Source organism: Diadema antillarum, unplaced genomic scaffold (assembly GCF_040938485.1).
Source record: "Diadema antillarum isolate AM-2024a unplaced genomic scaffold, OU_Dant_1.0 scf00000111, whole genome shotgun sequence".
Lineage (NCBI taxonomy): Eukaryota > Metazoa > Echinodermata > Echinoidea > Diadematoida > Diadematidae > Diadema > Diadema antillarum.
Window position 1 is genome coordinate 2,003,092 of NW_027271000.1, and position 19,944 is coordinate 2,023,035.

General features: G+C 39.0%; 2 protein-coding genes across 2 annotated transcripts in view; one reads left to right on the forward strand and one right to left on the reverse strand.

Annotated features, from left to right (window-relative positions):
- The window catches only part of LOC139719508 (transcription factor IIIB 90 kDa subunit-like), a 52,776-nt gene that overhangs the window by 21,027 nt on the left and 11,805 nt on the right, over positions 1-19,944 (forward strand). Inside the window, exon 7 of the mRNA XM_071630926.1 lies at positions 15,205-15,354. Within this exon, the coding sequence (XP_071487027.1) occupies positions 15,205-15,354 (150 nt within the window). The remainder of the gene's footprint in view (positions 1-15,204; positions 15,355-19,944) is intronic.
- Positions 510-6,650, reverse strand: LOC139719538 (BTB/POZ domain-containing protein 6-B-like). Its single transcript, XM_071630951.1, has 3 exons — positions 6,598-6,650; positions 4,848-5,543; positions 510-4,121 (listed from the first exon to the last, which is right to left on the reverse strand). The coding sequence occupies exons 2-3, from the start codon at positions 5,390-5,392 to the stop codon at positions 3,089-3,091; spliced, it is 1,578 nt and encodes a 525-aa protein (XP_071487052.1). The 5' UTR covers positions 5,393-5,543; positions 6,598-6,650; the 3' UTR covers positions 510-3,088.

A 19,944-nucleotide genomic window follows, 5' to 3' on the forward strand; every position in this document is an offset into this window, starting at 1 on the left:
AGCATTATACAGTACACTGTATATGTTTGTCCAGGGAAGTTGGAGATATACCTCCTCCCTGGTCAGTAGGCTTACGTTGGAAACGAATTAAGTTGATGCTTGCTCAGAGATGGAAGGAAATCAAGCTAACAAAGTCTAATTGAAAGTAGAAGTCAGGAGAATAATGTGATGTACTCTCTTTATCCCAGTTGATTCGAAGTCAAAGTTCATAAAATATATTGCAGTTGGACTACTAGTGTATACTTTTCTTGAGATCAAAGGCTGTCTGTGACAGTGTGCTATACCATGTACATGTAAGTATGGATGTTTATTATGAGTCCATCCATTCTTCATGACAAGATCGCAAAGTGCACTAAACAACAGCAACAACAAAACAATCCCTTCATTGGCTTTGATAGATTGAAGTGTATCAGGTATATTAAAGGTGAGATTTGAATGTACAGCTGTATGTCCTCTGCATTTAAGAGAAGGTTAATACCAAATTTTCCGGGAGTCTAGTACATGTATTACATGTATACATACAAAACAACAGAGGGCTGTCTCCTCTGCTTTGTATGAGTTTATTTACCGGTAGACGTTTGGGTTTGTAATCAGTGATCACTGAAATATTCTCTAGAGTTTTCTTGACTTCAAAGTGAAATGGCAACATTACAATACTGCACGATTTCAACAAGGTTTGACAACAAGGTTTAACCATCTAGGCACATCTTGTATTCATTCAGTGCTTATCAGTATTCAGTTCCTTTCACAATTACTAAAAATAAACTTGCTTATAAGGTGTACATGTATGCAGGGCATTAAAAAAAGATCCATACTTTATTCCTGAACAGACTGTTCCTAATGCCTCATTACTCCCAACATCTGGACTGTGAATCATGATACTTTAAATGCATGCTTCATGAGAGAAAGAGTTTGGCATGTGGTAACTACAGTTTGATGGTATTTCAAGATGCTAATATACAGCCTGTCCATATTGAAGTCCTCAAAATATCTTCAACATGCAACTTCCTCCTCCTGGGTAAGGTGGTGCAATAAACATCCGTGGTGTAATATCTCCAATGCACTGCAGGGAAACCTGCAATCATGTGTTATCTAGCTTACCCGGCAAACTGGCTCTCCTTGACAAGCCATGATATCCAAGATATTGGAAAGGGGCTATAAATATAAATAGCCCTGCTGTCTGATGCAAACCATAACCAAATCTGCAAAGAAATGCAATATACCAATAGTGCTGGACAGGTCCCTGCTTGCTACATATATGATGTACAAAATGCACACTGGTAGCGCTTAAGGCTCCTGGATTTTGAGGATACCTCAAAAATTGTGTATAACTGAACACTATTAGTAATCCTTTGATACATTCATACAAATTGTATCTCCCTATAGAAGCATTCTCAGCTTTAGTTCACATTAATGGCGCATATTCTGCGCTGAAATTAGATTTGTATAGACACTCTAAATGAAATGTTTTTTCTCCACTTCAAATGTGCCACAATATCTGTGTATTTTGAAGATAAGTGACTAAATACATTATGTAACTCATCAATGAAATCATTTTGACATTTGATGCAATACTAGGAATAAATTCATTTCAGAATTCATTACTCCTTCTACAATCAGATTTTTTAAGAGGGTGTCAGAATGATTCTTCCTCTTTTCAAAAAATGGATGGAATAATGCATTCGTGGTGTTATAAATACAACAGAATCATCCAAGACAAAAACTTATTTGGAATGAAAGAGCTACTAGGTAAGTTGCATAGGTCAAATCACTATCAGACATATAGAAAGGAAGGACATGTGGTTAAAACATCCAGAAGTCAGTAGGTCTCTTATCACAGTGCCTTGCAAGCCATACCAATTACAAGTCTGTAGATGTTTCTAGGATGTATGTTACTCTGAGTCTCTCTTCTCCTGTGCTTCTCTTTTGGCTTGTATTCAAGCCAACCAATTTATTTGTAAACATGTGTCCTGATTTTGTATTCTGGAAATATTGATTTCATTCCCATAAAAATGTACTGGTAACTGGTATGTATTTCAAACTGATTTCCTGTATGCCGATATACTGTAGTGCAGTGACAGATCAGTGCATTCTTCCATCAAAATGGTGAAATAAGTGACAACACCACTTGAAACAGTTGAGGAGTACACTGTACAATGCAAGCAAAGTCACATTTGAATGATTTCCAAAAATTACTTGAAATTCTGACATTAAATGGTTTACCATACTTATATTAGCCTTATTTTGCCTCAATTCCAGCAGTTGCTACCATTGTAGATGCGCTACTTTCATTCCAAATAAATTTCTTTTTGGAGCAAATTCCCTCTAATAAGAGCATCTACATCTTGATAAAAAGTTTTATTGCCTTTATTTCTATATAAATACATGGTAGTACACTTGAAAGCTCAATTTAAAAAGTGACATAGATACTGTGTGTGCACTTGCTATCACATGCTTTCATCTCAATAGTGGAAGTATGAGGTAAGGCATCATCTGCTTTAACACTGCTCACAAAACATACAGTAACAGAATATTAATATCCACGTAAGGGAAAATAAGGTTACAATACTGACTCATTTCATATGATCTACAGATACTTGTCATAATACAAAGTGAACTTAGGGTGCCAAATTTAGACTTAAAGGTAAGGGGGAAAGTGTTCTGTTCAGAATCAATTTTAAGAGTAGATACATGTAATCAGGGAAAAAAAATGATATTGATCTAGGAGCGATCACACAAAATGATGCTATGTAAGCTGTGAGATGTAATACTCCTAAAAAATGATGAAATCAATTGCCTTGGAGTATTTCATAATAACACAAAAACTCTGGGAAGTTTTAACCAACAGCAAGTTTGTAGAAGACATCTGTTATCATCAGTCCTTAGAAGCATCTATCACCTGCACCTAATTCAGTAACCTGTAGTCATATATAAGTCCATATACAAGATCAACTATAAGTTCTAGTTTCACTGAGACTCCAGGTCTACATGATGTGAATGATACACGGTAAATTAGATACAGCAAATAGTAACTGGTCTGAAGCAAACTTTATCAACCACACAGTCTGTCAGCTACTCAAGTGATATGTTAAGCATAGAATATGAGTTCTGGAATTTGGCCTCCCTGCACTCCTGTTCCATTGGTGCTTTCTGGAGAACACTGAAACTGAAATGTCACATCATTACTGGTGCTCTCTGTGAGCCCTTCCTGTCCAAAGAAACTCAGCTCACCACCAATGAGCGTGGCACTGGCTGTATAGTACACATGTGGCTCAACCTGGACAGGATGTGGGAAGGTGACCGCAAACGTTTTACTGGATCCATCAGAGAAGAATTTAGTGTGGTTCTCTGCAAGGCATTTGCCAGCTCTCTTCAACTCAATCTTGACCTTGTACTCTGCTCCACCTGAACTTGACCCGTAAAGCCCAAAACCTGCGATAAAGATCCGACGGTCCACTGCAAATTGGATGCTGTCACACCTGCCCCTGTATCGCCACTGATTACTCCGGTATGCAGATGACTGAAAGCGATGAACAGTGCAAGTGCGTAATCCTGTACGTTGTTTGCATGGGAAGCTGAGCTGCGGCTTGCAGTCTGCAGTATAGTGCAGAAAAATGTCTGTAGTTTCTTCTAAGGTGATAACACCACTGCGAGCCACATTATTTGCAAATTCCTTAAGAGGCATGGTGGGTATACGTATGAGATAGAGGGCTTGTCCCAACACCTTTCGGAAATTGTCTGGACTTGCCATAAGTCCCTTCCTTCGACATTCTGCTTCTGCCCATTGCATGGCTGCATGGAAAAGCACAAGTTCTTTCACATTGAGTGTCTCCCTTTTAAGGATACACTCCAGGGTTTTCTGGTCCACATCCACAAAGCTTTCAGAGCTTAGAGCTACTTCAGCTTGGGCATCAATTACTTCCCAGCAGCGCTGCATCAAGTCGGGCTCCTCAAATAGATGGCTCTGGCTCAACAGAACACAAGCATTGCGAGCACTAAGACTACGCTCCAAGTACTCCACACAAGACCGAGCCAAGTGAGGAACCAAATACTTCTTGGCTGCATATAGTGTGTCAAGGACATTGTCTGGAGTCAAGTCTATTTCATCACAGTACATGTACCTGAAGGAAAACAAAAGGAACAAATAACACATTTGAAAGGCTTATGCTGGTACACTGTGCAATGATATAGTGTATTTTCCTTACTGAATATTTGCTTATCCTTCATGCTTATCAAAAGAGACAAATCTTAAAGTTTAAGCCAATGGCAAACGAATGCTTATGATACTATTCTTGGCAAATTGTGAAAGCAAAAACACTTAAATTTCGCTTATGCCTTTTCTCATGACAGTGCACTTGTACAGCACTATGCTCTCAACCCCTTTCAATCATATGGCATGTAATCAAAGTGATTGTTGACATATTAGCACAAATTTCAGTTAAGCTTCTTTGAAGAGTGCAAGAGTCCAAAGGTCAACAAGCATACATGTACATGTATACATATTCTTTTGAGTATGGGATTATGAAATTGACATTGTGATACCGGGTCACGCAATGTGACCATCGGTCCATAACTATCACCAATCTGATCTTACAAAGTTAAGCTGCACACAAATCATTCAAACACATTCACAACTTCACCATTCAAAAGGCATGGTCAAATGAAATTCCAGGTGAAAGATCTAAGTTCCCACATACATGTATGTGGGAATGTTGATATGACAACAGGCACTGAAAGTCTCTGATTAACATGTTTTCCAGCAATAGTATAAATACATGGACATACAGTGTACATTCAAAGGGACACAATATGAACAGCAATGCTATAAAGAGAGAAGTGCTACTTACTTCAAGAGGGTCAAGAAAGCTTCTGGTTCCACATCAGGAGTCACAATCTCTGAGGTATTTTCAGCCAACTCTCCATAAAACATGGCGAAGAAAACAGAGCTTCCAGTTGCCAGCACATACTTGTGAGCTGGTATCCTCTGTGCTGCATTCTTGGGTCCAACAAGGAAAGTCACATCGCTCATCAGCTCATTGTTGAACATTACAGCGTTTCGATCACGGACCGTGGCACCACGATGCCAGTTGTCACATGACCAAAGAGAAGATGAGGTAGTGAGTGTGGGGCTGTCTGGCTGAATGATGTCCACAGTCTCACTGTTCATTGGACTACTGACTCTGCCATCCTGCATATTCTGACACAGCTCCACTGAGTTGGAGACTTGATTGGTGAGGAAGCTTGATCTCCTGCAGGTGCGTTGGTCTACATCATGCTTCTCCGCACCAGGGTTTTGATTGTTCATTTCCATTTTCTTGATAACTTTTTGTTTCAGTCGTGACAAACTACTAAGGCAGAGCTTCAAACTCTTTTTCTTGATAAACCTTGGCATTTATGCACTTAATCACACTAATTTCAGCACATGGTGCAGCAGTTTGTAACTTATTGGCACCTATTTGTCACACTTGGCTCTGTGTAGGATATGCCAACATTGGTTTTGATCATCATTATCCAGCAAATGTGTGGAAGATCACGCAGGTCTCCTACAGGCAAAGAGAAAAGAAAGAACATAATGAGCCACATTTTATCACTCAACATTGTACGGATCTTCAATATTGCAATTATGTCACATGTACTACGTGGGATTTTCATTTTTATTTTAGTAGGGATGCTTCTCTGTAGTCACATGTATAGTTACCTATCACCCTATCTTAATTTTGAAACCATGTAGCCATGGCAATTGACAAAAGCTAGAAAAAGAGACAAACTTTGCCATCTTTACATTCTACTTTTAAAAACATTGGGGTACTGATTATGAACAATGTATGCTGAACCCTCCATAAATTCACCTTTCGAAATGCTGATAACAATTACCGGTATGCCTTTCATCACTGTTCATTGTGGAACCTTGCACAATATTGACCAGTGGCAGTGTTAACAAAGGTCACAGTAGAAATTTGAATTGAACTTGCCACTCATGGGCAGTGACTGACATGAAGACCTCACACTGTTTCATGAAACTTGTCAGCCCCGACAAGTTGTCAGTTTCTGACAATTTAATACCATAGTATGTACGTATTAGTATTAACAGTCAGTGACCAGAGCTTCTCAGCCAACAAAAACCAAGGATTTTAATGAAATTGTCTGAGACTGACAATTTGTCAGAGGTGACAACTTTCATGAAACAGTGCCATGGACAAGGTGAAGTACTAATTGGTACATTATATGTATCTGGGTAGACGTAAACTTACACATGTACCTCGATTAGACGGATTAGACCATCTCTATCTTCTGCAGATTACAATACCACTACCATTACCAGGTTATACTCGGCGAATCCAGGAAACTTAATTAACCAGTAAAATTTGCCATTGTCTCAACTCCCGCAATTTTTCCTGGGTGTGATGATTGTGACTAGCTCAGACATGCATACATATTCTGTTAGATTTTCATGTAGGCCTACCTTAATACTTGTACAAAAAAAAAAAAATGCACAGATTGCAGTTAGAAATGCTAGAAATGATCCCTGTAACAAAGTTCGTATTTTTGTGTGTACAATTATAAAATTTACTAAAATAGCATGAGTGCTACGCTTACCAGTATGATCACGGAGATACAGGTCCGAGATAGCTTGTCTAGAAAAATGTAACGTTACACAGCCACCCGCGGCATCCGATCCAGTTCAATGAGTTCAGTTCCGCTTCTTGGCCATCATGACGTTGAAATCAGTAAATAAACACAGAGAAGTTAGACGCTGATAGAGTGATAATGGAGTTGTGTGCACTACCTCTGACTGTTATTTATGTTTACCACCGAGTGCGGATGAGAGAATTTCTGAGTGTCTGTTGTTGTTGACAGCAGCATTTATTGCCGAGGTTCTCCTGCTGATAATACCGTGCAGCGAAGCGTAGACTAGATGATATGTCACATAATAGTCACCTTTTTTTAGGTTTCTTCATTCACCATCACAACGCAAGGCAATGGATCCAGGGAGGCATCACCGCACCGATATAAGAATATCAATCCAGGCTAGGTGGTCTGTATGAATGATAACCAGTCAGTCTGTGTGTCTGAGTGACTATACCAATATGGCAATAAGGCAAATACTGGCAATAGGATGGTGTCAGCAGCCGCTGCGGCAGAGCAGGTGGAAATCTTTTGTAGTCCCTTCGCCTCGATTTTATCAATCATACAGACTGATAATATTTCAACAGAAAACATGTACAATCTGCAAGACCCTCCTACAAGGCAACATTCCTGATACAGCTCATTCATACACCACCAAACTTTAGTACCACACTTCAGTACAGCACAGTAAAACTGCAGTGTGTATAGTGTGATGTACTGTATGTGCGGCGCGATCGTACCGGTACGGACCGTGTCATGTGTTGAGTAGTACCGCGCGACGCGCGGGCTGTATCCCCTGCTGCTGTTGTATGTGCGCAATGTAGAATGGGCCTATGCAATACACTGCTGTACACAAACATAGGGTCTTGCACACACTGGACGGTGTAATGGAAGCCGCTCGGTCGCGGTACCGCTTGAGGTGAGCTTAGGAAAACAACACAGCTGTGAGCGCAATCAACAAGAGGCAAGCTTCGCTGCTCTTAGGCTCGAGTGAACAAAGCGCGAAGCCCTGGGACGCGAGTGACCGAGAATGAATGACTCAGAGAAGATCCCCAAAAGAGGAGTTTTGACTCCTTTAATCTGATATTGAAAAACGGTCTTTGTCGGTGAGCCACTGAAACATATTACTGAAAGTTTGAGCGAAAGTGACAGTATCACGCTCTTCTTCTCCCCTCCCACGGAACGGAAAGATGAAGATTTACGGATGGGTTTGATACAATAGTCATAACATTTAGTTTATATTTCGTGAAGTGGAAGCGGATCGACAACACTCGATAGTTAACAATTATTATAAACACGTCAAAACCCTGCTCATGAGCAGTACAGATGTACTAACCAAGATGGGGAACTATGTCGTAAGATTATTTCATAGTTCTGGCTTTGCATAATCGAGAAACGTTACAATTGGTTGTCAATCAAAAACTATGTTTTTGTTTTTGTTCTTCTTCTGATTAAGTCTGCCTCCTTCAATAGACTGAAGATTCTTGCAGACTGGTGCTATTTACATTATGATACAATTTATTTACAGATATTTACAAGCACATAGAAAATATGACGAAAATAACTAGCCACTGTGATCAACCGTTAGACAGTTTCGAAATGATCCCACAGATGGCACTGAAACAATTTCTGACGACAGGGAATTCCAGTTCCTTACAGTTCTTGGGAAGAACGAATGGCGATGCGATTCAGTTCTCGATCGAATGGTACCTGATAGGAGTGTGGTTGCGAGGCTCTCGTCAACTGAGTAGCCTGTTTGATAATATAGTCCTGTGCTGAAAAAGGTGTAAGATTATTGTGTATTTTGTACATCATAATTAGCCTGTCATTTTCTCTGCGCTGTTCCAGAGTGGTCCAATTAAGTTCTTGTAGCATTTTGGTGACACTCGAGGTGTTATGATAGCGATTTAAAGTGAATCGCGCAGCTCAGTCTTCTCTGGACCATTTCCACTTGGTGGATTAGGTTCTTGGTAGATGGATCCCAAACTGTGGAAGCATACTCAACAATTGGTCGAACCAACGTTTTGTAAGCTGTGGCTTTAACATCAGAAGATTTTATGCGAAGATTGCGTCTTAGAAATGCAAGCACGTTATTGGCTTTATTGACAGTATTGTTGATGTGTTGGGTCCACTTCAAATCAGAAGTGATGGTTACACCCAAGTACTTCACGGATTCAACAGATTCAAGAGGGGCGTTATTTAGATGATACACGTGTTGCACCTTTCTTCTTTTCCTGGATATTGTCAAAACCTTATGCTTATCTGTGTTCAAATCCATCATCCATTTTTTCGCCCAGTCACCAATTTTGTTTAAGTCCTCTTGAAGATTTTGCGTATGATGTTGATTGTCGAAGGTCAGAAATTGCATCATCGGCAAAAAGGCGAACCTTTGACGCCAGACCATCAGGCAAGTCATTGATGTAAAGCAGAAAGAGGCAAGGCCCAAGAACCGACCCTTGAGGCACTCCAGATCCCACCGCTATTGGAGAAGATTTAACACCATCCAAAACGACCCTCTGACTTCTTGTTTACTCAGTGAGATTTTGTTCCACTCAAAGCCGTAGTCCCTGTTCCACAAAAAAAAAAAAAGGAGAAAAGAATTATATACAGATGTTGTATATCGATAAATATCATTTTAGCGGTAACGACAGATATCGTATACTTACAAAAATTGAAACATCTTCTTTTTCATTAAACTCTCCATTAATTGCTGAGCAACATTGTTTATATTTTTATGTATTTTGGACAAATTTTATACTATATTCGTATTTCATTCTCCGCCATCACTCCCATTCTTGAAGCATCTCCTTATTTTGGATAAGAGAGGAGGTGCAAATAATTGTAGTGGTAAATTCTGTATGCAACAAACTTACGTACTGCAAGTAATGTATCACTTAGAGAAGGAAATAGAAAATGATTAGCGTTGAATAGGCATACATAATACAGGTGCCTGCATATATATCTTTGTATAGTCCACTTCCGTAATGCTATTTTTAACTTCGACACATCACACTACAAGTGACCCTCCTGGTGCTGTATTATAATGTGCTAACATTCCCATCAGGCGCGCGAACTGCATCCGTCACATGCAGATTCCTCGAAGTATAGGTTCCTCAACCTTTATAGGCCTACTTTTTCGCGGAGGAGTGCCCTTTCGAACCAGTTCACAAAGTTTATTTTTATCCATCGATTATGTTTAGATATTTCTTATACTGTCTTACAATTCAAATCTAAGATATAATACACACATATATTACTGTTCGATTCGATTCGATTTTATGAATGCGCAGTGACTAAAGACGGCGTTTTCCTATACCTCACTTCGCGTCAACGCAGTATAAAACCTTATAGCGTATTTGAAATAAACATCTGCCACCATTCGTTTATAGTCGTCCAGAACGTGGGCCCGCTATTATTTAGCCAATGGTGATTTCAAATTTTTTTGGTCGTCATAGAGAGACAAAAATCTCCCATATAAAAGCCGATTCAGATCTGATAATGACAGAATGGAGAAAATAATACAGTGTATTCTTCCATGATGTATACTGATTTTATCAACCTTCTCACCAATAATACCGCACCCACTCTCCAGGACGTGTAATAACCAGTTCTTGTACCGCCAGTCAGCTCGCGTTGCTGTGTAAAATTTCAAGAAAGCAAAAATGAAATAATGGCGAGTATAGTTGCAGTATAATTGATTTGCCGTCATACCTGAGATGGAAAGTTTTTGAGAGAGAATTGTATTAAGTCAACAGATAGTTTGCGAGCAAGGATTCAAGAGCGAGAGGTCAGTTTCTAACAACGTCCCGCGGTGTGAATGTTGGCTATAATTATTGTCTTCCAAAATGGCATCTTGCATATTTGAGACCTTAACGTAATTATACGCTATAGGAAATCTTTGTAAACGTCCTGGCATTGAGTCTTTCGTTGAGAATGGACACAGGATTACGAGTGAATTAACGTCTCAAAACAAAACAAACGAACACGAAATGAACTAGTGGAATTCTGCTAGTTATGAACGAATAATATTGCATCATATCATTTAGATAATTACATACATAAACACCAGCGTCCAAGTCTTTGAGATGATCCGGGATATTGCAGTACAGTGCATGGGTCCATAGAAGTTCATATTCTCATACAGTAAGCCTGTTGGGCAAAATTGATGTAATATATACATTTTGGGCAACTTATATACTTCGGAGTTAAAGGACACAGTGTGTGTAATGGGGCGGAGGGGGGGGGGGGTCTAGATCAACCACACATGCGACTAAACTGTCTGGATTCGAACAGAGTTCCCTTGTCCTATTCAAAGTCAAACAGTCAATCTTGCAAAGATGACTAACCTTGAAATATCTCAACCCATCCCATGACCGCAGATATGTTATGATGGGATATGCTATGATGCATGCATGATTTATTGTTACGTGTTGAGGAATGTCCTGGACATCATCCGAGCGAAGAAACTTGACAACCAGCGCATCGAGACGTTGTAAGGACGTTGGCTATTGTCCCGAGAGAAGAGAGTTGCATGGTAGTCTTTAATAGAATAAGATGAAAGAATATTGTAATCCTATCAGTCAATGCCGTGTTGATCTGTTTATTGGAAAACAATACCCCGTGTATAAGTATAGAGTCCCCTTTACCCGGAGAACCGAATGGAGAACCTCTGGAGGATCAAGTCGACTGCTGTCATGAACATGCATGAACGCAATCAACAAACGCAACAATAGTTTACTGTCATGTGGGCAAAGCAAGGCGGTTCTACGCACATTCGATCACAGTCACTGTCTTTATACCAAGACAATTAGGGCGTAACTCCTAACGTATTATTCCTATCAGTTATACAATGTACTCTCTAAAAAAAAAATCGAGTGAAAATTTTCACTCTTGAAGGAGTAAATACAAAAAAGAGTGAATTTAGAGTGAAATTGGAGTAAATTTTGAGTGAAAATGTTCATTTTCACTCATTTTGGAATGACCTCAGGGATCACTCGAAGATTTTGAAGTGATCCCTTACGTCACTCTAAAACAATTCACTCCAATTTCACTCTAAATTCACTCTTTTTTTGTATTCACTCCTTCAAGAGTGAAAATTTTCACTCGATTTTTTTTAGAGAGTACGATAAGTTGCCCTCTGCTCGCTATGTTTGTGACTTACTGACATTCAGAATCTTATTTCATTTTTGTATAAACTAACCATCGGCAGAACGAACCTTGTTTCATTTTCGAATCGGAGAATCTTCGGGATGACGAACCTTCGGCAAGAACCTTCGGAGTAACGAACCTATTTCATTTTCGGATTCACGAATTTTCGGAATTACGAACCTCGACATGCTCGACAAGAACCTTCGGAAAAGCGAATCTGCGGAATAAGGATGTGTAACTGAATTATTCATTCTTTGAATCGTAAACATAAATAATTGCATGTATATGGCTACCTCCTGTTTAAAAATGCTTTAAAAATGAAAAAGACAATGTCCATGACATCGAAAAGGCTGTATTTAATAATGTCATATATAGATTTATTTTGTTTTGTATTTTGTTTCTTTGTATAAGTCCGTTTTAGGACCCCTATCCATGTTTCATCTAACAGTTTTCGCGATTCACCCACTACAGGTTGATTCATTCTCGTCATGATTAAATTGTAAACCTTAAATTTCGACATACGATAACTATATTATTTTCGTCAGACTATCGTGCGCCCGAGGCATCGTTCAGTGCTTTTTATCCATGCGCCTCACTCTTATACATGCGCCCGCATTCTTACCTTCTTCTTTTTCTTTAATCTTCAAAGGGCTATTTAGCTTATCACGAAATATCAATAAAACTGTTCATGTAATTTGTTGTGTATTCATACAGTGATTTTAGAAAAATGTGAAAATTACCGAATCAAGAATCAAAATTAATTCATACACAATTATCGCGTTATCAAGACATATTACATTGTATTTTTATATACAAGGGTGCGCTAAAACGAGGAAAAATGACTTGCGAATAAATATATATATGGCCCTTCATTGAACCATAGCAAGACCCTTTCCGTATATACTATAACGGAATGTCAGGAGCGTTTCTCACGTCACAAGTGGTGACTTTTTACGCATAATAGTCATTCACTCTTTGTGTCCCCTTTTTATCTGAGGGTCTATAGCTATATAGTTCTCTGATGATCGGGGTCTAGTGATGTTTAGATCAGGAAGGTGCATTCGCCCTTTTGAGTGACTGTGAATCCAAGTAAACATCAGGATGATTCTCACCCATTGTACTGGACTTGAAACAACAACAAAAAGAAAACAAAATAGCGGCTGTGCATGATAATTTCATCCCCATCTCCCTCCCGACACAGATCCGTTGTTGTACAATGACATCGTAATTTTCTCCCTTGAACGTCACGCTCCCTCCCATCATTTCCGTTTCCACCTGTCGTGGGTCAGTGTCAAGTGCCTCTAAAAACCTTGGGAGTATACTCTAACGTCGTGTCCAGCCCTGCTCGCCGCTTAGGAGCGAGGGGTCGGACGACGCAAATCTCAGATGATCTCTGATCTTATTGGCAATTGTCACGATTGTCTCGCGCATTTTTTAAGACCATTATTCGTCCTCTAAAGGAAGAGTATTGCGGTTTACAAGTACAAAAGCCTGACGATTTGGGGGATAGAATATTAGGAGAAAACCGTCTTTAAGCAGCTTTCATGAGTGTATCGTGCAAGCTAACCCTGGCACGAAAGAGTATAGCCCTTGCAGCTTTGATTGAAGGTTCAAAGAAGCTGTTTGTAACATATTCAGCGATGCGAAACAAAATCCACTCAATACGAAAATCCGTTTGTCGTCGGCTGAAAAACAAGTTTAAACCATGTGTTAACGGCGGTGATTTCTGTTGACACGCTACAATTCTACATTGGAAAGGTGAATAGGCCTCACATTTGTGTAAAATGTAATATCGTTCGTTACCGTTGCGAGTGATTATTGTGATTATTTTGAAAACCATTCGTTTTTCCGAGTGTCTTTCTAGGTACAGCATACTTCAAGACTGAACATCCAGCAAATATTTTTCCCACTTGCGCTGTTGAAACCATGCAGTTGTCTGCCGTCCACATGAGTATAAATTGACACAACTCCAAAAGAAAGGAAATGAAAAAGAAATCTACCCAATCATTGCTGCACCTAGGTTTAACCTCCCTGGTTTTAACTGTACACGATGTGTGTTTCGTGCATATAGACTGACATCCGGCGTGCTGTCATGAGAAAAATACGATTTTTAATTGGAGGGCAACAGACCCTACATCCTTCCGCCTGAAATGAGATAGACATGCCGTCATCAAAAACACGAACTATGGGTCGTAGAAAATTAGTTGAACCCAAAATGCTGCAAATCATAACACGGCAAGGGAGGACAGAGATCCAGACGTGAGAGGTGCAGACTGTTCATAGCTCGGCGATTAAAATCACGATACGAACGTGTTCGTAATCAGACGGTAATTACCGATGGTGCATTTTGCCTCGGGATGAAAAATGCTTCTCAGAGTGCGAATGAATCGCGTTAATCATTTCGTGGAAGAATGTATTCATGGAAGATTTCCCCATCCTTGACGTAATTGGTAGGCCTGTGTTCAACAATGCCTATTACACAGTGAAACACATTAAAACAATGTAAAACCGTGGTGTAAAGAAAATAATTCAGATTAGTTGATTATTCAGCGAAGCCTTAATTGTTACTTTTCTCAAAAATATATCGAAATCATCTTTTCAAATTATATAAGAGGAATAAAGTCTGACACGACAGGGAAAGCCCTTTAGAATTGTACAAAGAATAATGAATGTTATGAAATCTTTCTTTCTCATGTTCATCTTTCTTTCACGACATGATAATTGGTGGCTGTCATTTTTATGCAAAACAGAACTTACAGATAAGTCAGTGGCGTTATCTGACCACTCTACTCTCACTTTAGTGTTAACGCAAACAGAAGAATCAGTTTTCTATCCTGATAACCACAAAGTCGCACAACTTTAGAATGGTATGATGTATCTGTGTGCACGTCATTGAGAGACTGTAGTGATGTAATTTTCACTTAATTTGCATGTGTAAAATTACCGATATCACCGTTCTGTTGCATTAAACATATGACATTTTTTCATTCCAACTCTTAATGTTTTTTTGTTAATCTGCTTGTAATAAAATTGTAAATGTTGTATTGGTTTTCACTTTTTTCATTCAAGTTGACCAACATGTCATTGAAGTTTTTAAGCACTTTTCTTGTTTCTGGTTTAATTCTTCTAGGATAAGCAACAATATGCCAGATTTCTTCATATTTTTTAAAAGAAATTGTAGATCAGTTTTGTAATGACTTAATGAATGCATATAGATGAATATTTTGTTGATAGTCTTGATAAAATTCTAATGGTTGAACATAAATAACAGAGATTAGTATTTTGCATGTCTGTGGAACCAAACTCAAAAGTTCTTTCTTTACTCTGGGTACTCTTGATTTTATGATGGTAAAATGTGAAAAAATGCTCCTGTGTGATAGCAATGAAAATATCACCATTTTCCTTCTGTATTATTATTTTTTGTTTCAGATCCATGTCTGTTCATCCAGAGGTTTGCTCACAAGTTGGAGTTTGAGGAGAAGACGGATGAGGTGTGCTCCACCGCTCTGCGTCTGGTATCCAGGATGAAGAGAGACTGGATGCACACTGGGAGAAGACCCTCTGGTCTCTGTGGAGCAGGTGAGACATCTCAGCATCTCCCATCAGTCTCCGGGGATGACTTGTTATGCACCTGCCTGTTCTATTCATGTTATGACATTTTATTGATTTTGAGTCTTTGTGTTCATATGTGTGCATGTTGGTATGACTGTGTGTTACTGTTTATCTGATGAGCTGTTTTGATTCTTTTTTTTTTCTTTGTGAGGTGCTTTTATGTGAATTCTCTACTCACATTTGTTTGAGATGCACTGTCTATGTGTTGCTTTGGCTGATTGTGATATGAAACTGCAGAGAGGGAGGGAGAGCGTGTGTGTGTGTTTGATTAATTGATAAGTGTGATGAAGTGTGTATGTTTGTTGATGTTCTGTGTGTGTGTGTGTGTGTGTGTGTGTGTGTGTGTGTGTGCTTGCAACACAATATTGACTGAAGTTTCCTTCAGGGTAAACTCTATTCCGTGGGAAAATTATTAAAAGAGATCAGCAGAAAATTGAGCATTATTGTGCAGTGCTGAGAGAGAGAGAGAAAGAGGTGGAGGGGTTGACCATGAATGTCAGTAAGTCAGCAAAGTGGTGATAAGTGTTCACATCACAATAGTTTTGTTGGTCATATGACTTACATCACACTTTCAGTTCATTTTCTTCATGGAATTAAAAGTGGTATTTTTTCAATTATTTCCCAGAATGGAAGAATTGATAACTTAGAAAAGAGTAAATAAATTATCATTTATTTTTTTTATACAAAGCAAATAACTGGATTGCAACCTTGATGACATGGGGTTACTTGAAGACAGAAGTTAATTGTCCCACAAGGTGCAACTCAAAGCATCAGATTTTTTTTTCTCTCTTTGTGTGGCTCAAACTTTTCATTGATCTGTTGTGTCTTGTAACCAACCTTTTTGGGAAAATCTGCACTGAAGGCGATATTTCCTTCAAATTTTCAAGCAATTTTTGTAAAGGAATAAAAAACAAAATAAACATGGTTCTGTCAAATATTGCCAAAATCGTCTCTATTAACATGCTTTACCTCATGTAATGGGATAATATCTGTCTTTTGAAGGAAATGCATCCTGCATTCATTCCCGCTTTTGTACAAAACAATTTAAGTGAGACAAAATCTCTGCCAGATTGCATGGTTGGAAGTTTTGAAATATAAATGACATTTCAAAAGGAGAATTACCCATGTCCTTGAGTCAAAGTTGGAAGAGAGAAATCACTGCCATAATGAGTTAGGATGAAATCAAAATACTGTACTATTGGGGTCAAACACTTCAATTCACACAGTTATCACAACATATTCATCCTTGCCTCCATTACCGTAAAACGAGGAATTTTCGCGTGCATTTTACTTTCGCGAATTTCGCGAGCGCCAAAATTTGCGAAATTAAAATGCACGCGAAAGCTTTTGTCTACACTACATACATTGAATGCCAGTAGCAATTCGCGAAAATTTCATGCCGCGAATATATCATGTTTTACAGTATGCATTTTGTCCTTTTCTTCAATACTTCCCGTCATCATGGTTGTTTTTTGTTTTTGTTTTTGTTTGTTTTTGTTTTTGTTTTGTGTGTGTGTGTGTGTTTTAATCTAATGGTAGTATTGCATTATATTTTCTCATTGATTACTTGAAACTATGACCAAAGAAAAATAAAGCCAACACAGAACAGAGAACGGCAGGGTGGTCCACAAGGGGTTTATGCATGTCGCTGCGACATGTTTGCACGACATCCTTGAACACGTGCGACATTCCCCTCAGTCACCCTCATGAACACGAGACACATTAGCACTTTTTTTTTCTTCTTCTTCTTCATTTTTCTTTTCTTTTTATTTCATTTTTTACCACACCACACAGCATGCATTCACCCCATCACATACTCCCTGAACACAACCAGGTGGTCACTCTCAGTCATAAATTTCTCCGGACACCCCCGTTATTCCAGGACTATGATTAAAAAACAACAACAACAACAAAAACCACGCTTAATAGGGCGGTTGGCATTGGATGTTGAAATATGGCATATTCTGGACAGCAGAATGAGTTATTAAAAACAGCAGGGCTGCCAACATTGGAAACTACATGTAGTTGAGAGTGAGACTCCCATAGGCCAATGCTATAATTTAGGAGTCAAAATGAGTGAGATCAATAGAAATGCATACAAATGAAATAAAGTTTTAGAGTGAGAAAGGACCAAAATGAGTGAGTCTCACTCTCAATGAGTGAGAGTTAGCAGCCCTGAAACAGTCAGTGTACTGTACTGTAGTACAAGTTCAAGATGTCCTTGTCATTTTTCATAGCATCCCCATTGAGGAGTATATCATATTAAAAATATATTCAAAAGGTATTAGGAGTAAGGATGATATATTAACATTTCAAGAACAATTTGAAATTTTATGTCATAATCAACCATAATAATTTTTCATATATATCAATGATTTTTATCCTGGCATTGCAGAGTGATCGTGGTGATCAAAGTGTTCAAAATAAGGCTAAGATAGCACCAGAGAGCATCTAGAACCCTAGAGCTTCCCTGGATCCCGGCCGCAAGGGACTTCCCCCTCGTGATGTGTGCTTTGCGCACACGTACTTTCACGCACAAGATCACTTTTTTTTCCCTGCAACATGCTAAAATTTCAAGTTGTGGACCACCCTGGAACCCTGTATTAAACTATTATCCATCTCTTTCAGTTACTTGTTTTGTGATGATTTATTATTTTCCACTACAGGTTTTTTTTTTTTTTCATTACTTGAGGAGAATAAAAGTGCCCTATATTCACTCAGTAAAAACTAGAAAAGCAGCACATCCTTTTCATAACATCATGTGGCTTTGAGAGTATAGTGTGACAATCACATGATATTTTTCTTATTTTAATTATTTCTGTGCTTTACAGAGCTTAATGGCGCTTACACTAATTTCACAATGACCTTTGGACCACACAGAGAATGTCCTCCTTACTGCTAATTCAAGTGTCTCTCTGCCTCAATAAGTGTTTGTTTGGTTTGAATACACCCTCCCTTTCCGTCTTGTCTTCTCTGATTCATGAAATCAGCTTATGATAATGGTATCTTATGGAGCTTCTCACTGGCCCCAGTTTAAGCAGTTCATGTGGTTTCAGACATCTTACATGCCAGTGACTCAGTGTAATCCATCAGACCAATGTGTAGAGATTGATGTTTGCCATTTACCTTGAGGTTTTAGCATTTTTTTTTTTTTGGTGCATTTTCTCTATTCATAATGGTCTTTGTTGAGTAGGTAGTAGGGCATATAGCCAAACATTCTGTGAATGCCTTGATTCAGAGAATCCAACCACAAGCATCTCGTAACCCAATTGAGGATGAGCTGATTTTGCTATCGGAACATACTTTTCCCATTGGCACCTGCCCTAGTTATCTAGGAGTACCCGAGATTCTCCTGCCTGGACCCCCTAGCACACTGGAGACTGAACATGCACACAATATCATGTGCGTGTAGCACAAATCACAAGGATGAAGCACAATGTCCCCTTTTTTTTGGGGGGGGGGGGGGGGATGGGGGAGGGGAGAGGGAGGGGGTATCAGGGCGTATTGAAAAGGTTATACTAGTAGATTCTCTTTGGTGTTGTCTTTGTCTTTGTTGTTGTTGTTGTTGTTGAATACATACATGACAAAACTGAAGTTGGATGGGAAAAGGCTGAATTTCAAGCGGGAGACACACAACCAGAGTGGGAGAAATTCAAATTAAACCAGGATAGCAGGAGATTTTGAAAAAAATGGCCTCAAAGCGGGAGATCTCCTATGGAACGTAGGAGAGTTGGAGTCTCTGTTGATTGCTTGGTGCTGCTTAGTATTCCACCTCTTACTGCCCATGGCCTTTTATTTCCATGATATATGAGCATAATTGCACTAGGTGAGAATGTGTCCAAGGGCGCAGGGGGTGAATTAGGTCTAAGTTGTTAAATTGGGTGGAAAATTCAGTGCTGTAATGATTGGTGACATACTGTGAAACCTGAAACATAAGCGGCATGAAACTTTCGCAAATTGGAGCCGACAGCCTTTTGCATGGCATGAAACTTTCTTGAACTGCCACAGGCATTCAACGCATCGTGTAGACAAAAAACTTTCAAATGCATTTTACTTTTGCGAATCTTGGCTCCTCGCTAAATGCACTAAAGTTTCATGCCAGCAAAAACTTCTGGTTTTACAGTACTTATCACAAACAATGTGAAAGTCATGCTGAGTGTATAAACTTGCTCTCTGTAAAAAGGTAGCCTTCCTAATATATCTGATTTATGCTGCTGTTCCATTACAATTAAGTTAATTGCTGTTATAAATCCAGGAGAAACTGTCCACCTCTGAATTTTGTGACTGATTTCATGATTAACTTTTGTGGGAGGGGGTGTCCTCCAGTGCTACATCATTCTTTGCAGATTATTTGAATTGAATGAAAATCATGTTCAGTATAAAGTTCTAGGAGGTCCATGCATCTTGCATTAAATAAGGCAACAAAGAAGAGTAGACATTTAAATCTCATACATTTACATCTCGTTCAACACTGCTGCTAGATATCACCATCATTTCACTACATAACGACATGATAAAATCAACCTCTTTCAGATTGTTATGCCTCAGTCTTAGTTG

Coding starts and splice junctions, on each gene's coding strand:
- LOC139719538 (XM_071630951.1), bottom strand. CDS start 5,392: ATGCCAAGGTTTATCAAGAAAAAGAGTTTGAAGCTCTGCCTTAGTAGT. Junction 4,122..4,847: donor GCTTTCTTGACCCTCTTGAA/GTAAGTAGCACT, acceptor GTTTTCCTTCAG/GTACATGTACTGTGATGAAA.